At 45.6% G+C, this 6846-nt stretch overlaps 1 protein-coding gene across 1 annotated transcript; it reads left to right on the plus strand.

The window, feature by feature from the left end:
- The first annotated feature begins 1090 nt into the window (after positions 1–1090).
- Positions 1091–1932, plus strand: LOC142620640 (uncharacterized). Its single transcript, XM_075793978.1, has 2 exons — positions 1091–1231; positions 1579–1932. Exons 1-2 carry the CDS (start codon positions 1091–1093, stop codon positions 1930–1932), a joined length of 495 nt encoding a protein of 164 aa, XP_075650093.1.
- The last annotated feature ends 4914 nt before the right edge of the window (positions 1933–6846 follow it).

The raw sequence follows: 6846 nt of genomic DNA on the forward strand, positions 1-6846 counted from the left end.
GAACGTCCAGGTATATGATGACGACATGTTAGTGAAAAGCCGAAGGAAAGATGATCACTTGGAGGATCTCAGGGAAACCTTTGACACTCTTCTTTCTTACAGCATGAAGCTTAACCCAAGCAAGTGCGTCTTCGAGGTGATCGCAAGAAAATTCTTAAGGTACATGGTGTCTTAGAGAGGTATTGAAGCTAACCCGGACAAGATCCGGGCTATAATAGAAATGGCACCTCCTAAGAACATAAAAGAAGTTCAAAGCCTCAACGATAAGATCGCCGCACTTAATAGATTTGTATCCAGATTGACGAGTAAATGTTTGTCATTCTTCCATAGGTTGAAGAAGTCTTTTGAATGGACGGCCGAATGTCAGTAGGCATTCGAGGACCTGAAGGCCTACCTCTCATCACCACTACTACTAAGTCCTTCACAACCGGGAGAATAATTGTTCCTCTACTTGGCTATTTCTCAGGGCGCCGTTAGTGCGGCCATAGTCAGAGAAGATGACAAGGTGCAAAGGCCAGTACACTACGCTAGCCAGGCACTTCATGGTGTAGAAGAAAGGTACCCCCCAATGGAAAAGCTAACCTTTGCTCTAGTCACAGCAGCCCGTAAACTCAAGCCGTACTTCCAAGCCCATATAGTGGTCGTCCTAACTGACAAGCCCTTACGACGAGCAATGAGCAGTCCTGAAGCTACCGGACGTATGGCCTTATGTGCAGTAGAGCTAAGTGAATTCAACATACAATATTGCCCACGCACCGCTGTTAAAGGACAAGTGGTTGCCGACTTCATTGCGGAGTTCACCAATGCGGAAGGACAGGGGGCAGGGCAACCCCAATGGAATGTGTTCACGGACGGATCATCCAACAGGAAGGCTGGTGAAGTAGGGGTTGTACTCCAATCTCCAGAGGGTGACGAGATCGAATGCATGGTTTGACTCGATTTCCCTACGACTAACAACGAAGCAGAGTATGAAGCCCTAATAGCAAGGTTAGATCTCGCCAAAGCCGTAAGGGCCACGAACATGGTTATCCACTACGACTCCCAAGTCATCAATTAGGTAAACGATGATTATGAATGTAAGTGTGAAAAAATGAAGAAGTACTTGGAGCAAGCAAAGAGAAGGGTAAATGAGCTGCAAGTAAAGGTTGTTCAAATTCCAAGGGGAGAGAATGAGCAAGCCGATTGTCTTGACAAAATCGCTTTGGTGGAATATATGATCGCCTCCAACAAGGTACTTTCCTTTATTCAGCCCTCGCCACTAATAGACGTTGTCGATGTATAGGAGATTGGTTCCGAAGACAGCTGGACCACCCCATTAATTTCTTACTTAAAAGATGGAGCATTGCCTAACGAGAAAGAAGCCGTGAGAAAGCTAAAGGTCCAGTCAGCGCGATTCGTCTTGATAAAGGACATTCTATATAAGAGGGGTTTCTCCCGACCATACTAAGATGTTTAGGCCCCGAAGAAGCAGACTATGTCATGAGAGAAGTGCACGAGGGGATCTGTGGCAATCGTTCAGGGTAGCGGTTGTTGGCGCATAAATTAATTCAGGTTGGATATTACTGGCCAACTATGTAGAAGGACGCCCAAGTTTATGTCAAAGCTTGCGACAAGTGTCAAAGGTTTAGCAACATCATCAGACAACTGACGGAAGAGCTAATCCCAATAACCGCTTCGTGGCCATTCGCCCAGTGGGGATTGGACATTATGGGACCATTCCCAATAGCAGTGAGGCAACTGAAGTTCCTAATAGTCGGCATCGACTATTTCACCAAATGGGTAGAAGCTGAAGCCCTGGACACAATCGCTGAAAAGAACGTACAGAGCTTTGTTTGGAGGAACATCATTTGTAGGTACGGAATTCCAAGGGTCTTGATCTCGGACAACGGTAAGCAATTTGACAATGACTCATTCCGAGACTTCTGCTCATAGTTAGGGATCAAGAACCACTACTCTTCCCTTGCCTATCCCCAAGCCAATGAACAAGTTGAGTCATGAACCGATCCTTGCTTCAGATCATCAAGACTCAGCTCGAGGGGGCAAAGGGTATATGGCCAAAGGAGCTACCCAGCATATTATGGGCATACAGGACGACAGTCCGAACCCCTACAGGAGAAACTCCGTTTCAACTAGCATACGAGAGCAAGGCGGTCATCCTAGCTGAGGTTGGACTCACGAGCTACAGGGTGGACAATCACGACAAGGGAAGAAATGACGGGCCATGCGTCTACAGCTTGATCTAGTTGACGAGGTCAGGGCGGCAGCCGAATAGAGACTTGCGCAATACCAAGACCTTATGGCCAAACACAACAACTCCCGAGTCAAACACCGAGACTTCAAAGTTGGAGACCTCATCTTGAGGAAAGTAATGGGCGCTGCTAGAGACCCCGCACAAGGAAAGCTCAGCCCGAACTGGGAAGGACCCTATAGAGTCACATTATGGCTGAGGAAAGGCACCTACCACTTGGAGACGCTTGATGGTCAGAAGCTACATCACCTATGGAATGCCGAACATCTTAGGAAGTACTACTAGTAGAAGAAAGCATGAAGAACGCTACTCCTCATTCCCAGTCTATTTTCTTTTAGTCATTTATTTTAGTTTACAGTACATTAAGCCCAAAGGGCTAAAGTTTATTCTTTTTTGGAACAATTTTATACTTATGCATGCATTCACCATAATAAGAGGAGTTTATTCAAAAATGACTAGCGTATTTATTGTGTAGAACGGATCTACTGCCAAGTAGACGACCTTATAAGTCCAAGTGGACAACCTTATTATTAAGTCCACAAAGTGGACGAACCTACTGCTCGGCCCACAAAGTGGACGAGTCTACTGCTAAGTCCATAAAATGGGCGGGTCTACTACGAAGTAGGCGACCTTATTTAATCCAAGTGGATGACCTTACTATTAAGTCCACGAAGTGAACAAACCTACTGCTGTCCACAAAGTGGACGAAGTTATCACCGCCCACAAAGTGGACGAATATACTGCTCAGTCCACAAAGTGGACGAGGCTACTGCTCAGTCCACAAAGTGGATGACCTCATTACTAAGTCCAAAAAGTAGACAAGCCTAAGTCTATAAAATGGATGGATTTGTCGAGTTACTACGTCCACAAAGTGGACAAGTTTGTTGCAGTCCACAAAGTGGACGAATCTATCACCAGGTCCACAAAATAGACGACCTCATTATTAAGTCCACAAAATGGACGGAGTCTACTGTTAAAGTCCACAAAGTGGACGGGTTCAATATAACGTCCACTAAATGGAAAAATTCATTACAAAGCCCACAAAAATAAATAAACTGATTAGAATCCATAAAATGGACTAGTAATCAACTAAAAGATAGCCGACGCCATTATCCATAAGCTGACGAGCCCATGACAAGTACCCAAAATAATAGATGAGCCTAAGGGTAACCTAAGTAGATGGCTTCACTAAGCAACTTGGCATTCAAGTGTGGAGGAAATAAATACACCTCAAATATAAAGCAACACATTGAGAGTAACGAATGTAAATACTACCATGTTTTTACAAAAAAGCCCAAACAACAGGCGTCAAACATTAAATTTCGTTTACATTTTACAATAAAGAAGGAAAATGCTTAAATTCATGAAGTTGGGGGGTCTTGAGACTTCCCGTCATCCTTAGCAAGAATGGGATGAATGCTTGGAGTAGAAGGGTCTTCAGCGTTGAGGTCGTCGCCATGAGGATTTGCTGACAGGGTCAAAGTGACGGGCTTGTCCACGGCCGGTTGTGCAAGGCCAATGCTATCATTCTTTTGATATGCCTCAAGTCTATTAACATCGTCACTTTCCTCAAAGACGGTGTCACCCACAGGAGTCGACGGTAGAGGCTCATCCATAGTAATCTGGGATAAATCCAAGTCAGGATAAACAGACTTAACCTATTTTAGACAGTCCTCAAATACGACGCCATAGTAGACGGCACAAGAATCTATGAAGGACTGTGAGTCCTTAAATTCCATCACGGCGTCGCTTCTAGCTGTTGCCACCTAGCCAAAAAGGGCCTTCAACTCCTTTTCTGCCGTCACTTTAGCTTCTTGTTCTAGCTTCCTCTGACAACCTTCCTCAGCTAGCTGTTCATTTAACTCCTTCACTTCCTTACCAAGAATACGGGAAGCCTCCTTGAATTGTTCTTGCCCATTGATCAGGTTCTTGATACGCGTATGCAGACGGGTAATCACCCCCTCTTTAGCAACGCACTTATCTTGCAAAGCCTTCATTCGAGCCATAGCCTACATGGCACAAAATGGCGTCAGCTTGCTAAAACTCGTCTAGCATCAACATAAGGAAAGAAGCATACCTGAGCAAGATCAAACAAGCCCGACGCCTCTAGCTCTTCCATCGCCCGCTCAGCATAGGGGTCCATCTCTTCACTCTTTAAGATAGATTCCACCACCTCTATGACATAGTCCTTATGGGTGAGAAGGCAACGGTCAGGTCCCTGGCTGACGGGGCCGGATGCCATCATCAGCCCTTTGCCTGCCCCATGGGCGGACTTAGGAGGTGACAGGTTTTTTAGGGGTTTATCCCCCGGAGTAGTAGCCACTTTCTTCCCAGAACGAACATCTTTTTTGTCAGCCTTCCTTTTGGTTGCCGTCTTCCCGACGGTCTTAGGGGCTGACGAAGGTGTCGCCTCCCCTTTGGCCTTCTTCTCCTCTTCCTTCTTCTTGGCAGCAGCAGCAGCCCGTATTCTTTTCTTACCTGCCTTCATTTTTGCAAGTGGCAGAGAGTGAAGGTTAGGGAGGAAACGACACAAGGGAAGAGACGGAAGAAATTGAGAAATGCTCACATTGACGGGAATAAGCATTTAGCTTGCAAGCTTCTTGCGTCGGCTTTGGACCACCACAATATAGATGCAAGGCATCAAGAGTAATCAAGTCTCGACACTTTCGCTTATCCAATGAGATGGCTGTTACTCGACAAATAAAGTCTTCTTGCTTCGGTGTGATATGTGGATGAATGCTAGCTGAAAAGACAAGCAGACAGTGTTAAAAATTTGAAACAAATGAACTATGTAAAGAAGTAGACGGGATCAACCTGAGTCCTTGACATACGCCTAAGTGTTGTCAAAGCCGTAGGGCATTGAGTCCCACTCTTCCTGACGGCACACCCAATTAGTTCCTTCGACAAAAAAATACCTTCCCTTCCAATTCCTATTTGAATCTGGCATGTCTGACACTAGTTCAAGCTCCTTCTTCCTCACTACAAAATGGTATATTCCTTGGGACGAAGAGATATGCTGGGGTCGGTAGCACCAAAAGAACTCGTCAAGGGTTAATTGACGATTTCCACCACTCAGATGACCCCACAGAATCTCAGACCCAATAAATGTCCACCAAGCTTTGGGGGCAATTTGGCTAACAGACAGTCCCAAGAAATTAGCCAACTGACAGTGAAGGGCTGTCAGTGGCAGCCTCAACCTTGTCGCAAACATGGCATCATACATGCCAACATCCACGGTTCACCCTAAATAACATCTCTCACCCTCCTTAGGAAGACGGATTGGGATGTTGTCCAGAATTTGGTAATGGGCATGTAAATTTTTGAAGACGTTGACTGACATTATAGGTGAGAACTCATTGGTGGATCACTCGTTGGGTAAAATGAAAGGACGGACATCACCGAGGGCTCCCGATGTACTCTTTAGGACCTCCTCATCACTGTCGTCTTCACCCCCGTCACTGGTCCTTTCTTCTTCCTCTTCACCGGTATTTTGGCCTCCAACACTTACTCTTTCCTCCTCCTTTTCATCATCCCCATCCTCACCCTCACTCTCCTCATCTTCTCTACAACTCCCTACTTCCTTGTCAGAGGAATGGGCTAATGTTTCCTTCTCTGACGAGTAGGAGAAGCCTTCATCGGGCTCACGACTTGATTGGAAGACCTTATCATAACCCGCTCCCTCACGGATTGATGATTGTTCACTCGTCGCCTCTCTAGACATCTGACTAGCTACAAACGACGAGTTTATTCTAAGAACCTAAGCCGAAGACCTCACTGAGGGGTATCAACTAGAAAAATAAAAACGGTAGAATAAAAGAAAAGAGAACTTACAGATAAATGATTCCTTGAGTAAGGCGACGGTCCCAGGAAGTTGACAACTACTAAGTTGACGAGGCCACTGGGTTGACGATCGAAGTGAATTCAGAAGGTGACGGTCTCTCTCTCTCTCTCTCTCAAGATCAGCAAAGGATGAAAAGTTGGAAATGAAGGAGGAAGTAAAATATATATAGGCAAAGGGGGCACGGAAGACGAAGCGGCACGCTCATCCAAACACAGAGCCAATCAGTCCATGCCATGTGTTCTAGCATTTAAAGAAGGCGGCTCGAGTTACCACGCATAAATGACGTTTCAACAAATATTAACTCCATAACCTGTCAGCTATAACTGATGGGGTCATGGAGTAGGGGGCAGCTGATAAGGGTAATTTTATAATTAGCTCCTGATGAAATGAAAGGTGACGGGTACAACGAGCTCGTCAGTTTTGCTCATTAAAAGCACCTTCTTGTAACGTCTACGACTCCATCTCATAGTTGACGACATTAGGCTGAAGGGAGTAAGCTGACGACCCTAATGGGATCGACGCTATAAGCTGACGACCCTAATAATGGGACGACTTAGTAGGCTGACGGGAATAAAGCTGAAGAGGGTAAGTGAACCTCCATTCTTAGCCTTACTTGGTCTCCACGCATACGTGTATAAGGAGAGTTCTTGCGCCACACGCTTAACCCTAATCAAGAAGACTCCTATAAGGAAAAGAACTCTAGGAGATATGCAAAATCCAAGAGGTTCTCTCCTAGATGGAAAGAGCTTCCTGGCCA

The sequence above is a fragment of the Castanea sativa genome, chromosome 12, assembly GCF_040712315.1.
Source record: "Castanea sativa cultivar Marrone di Chiusa Pesio chromosome 12, ASM4071231v1".
Taxonomy (NCBI): Eukaryota; Viridiplantae; Streptophyta; class Magnoliopsida; order Fagales; family Fagaceae; genus Castanea; species Castanea sativa.

What these genes read in the sequence shown, in the direction of transcription:
- LOC142620640 (XM_075793978.1), top strand. Translation starts at nt 1,091, where the DNA reads ATGAAGAAGTACTTGGAGCAAGCAAAGAGAAGGGTAAATGAGCTGCAA. An exon ending in ATATGATCGCCTCCAACAAG is followed by an intron (nt 1,232 to 1,578) that starts GTACTTTCCTTT and finishes CCAACTATGTAG; the next exon opens with AAGGACGCCCAAGTTTATGT.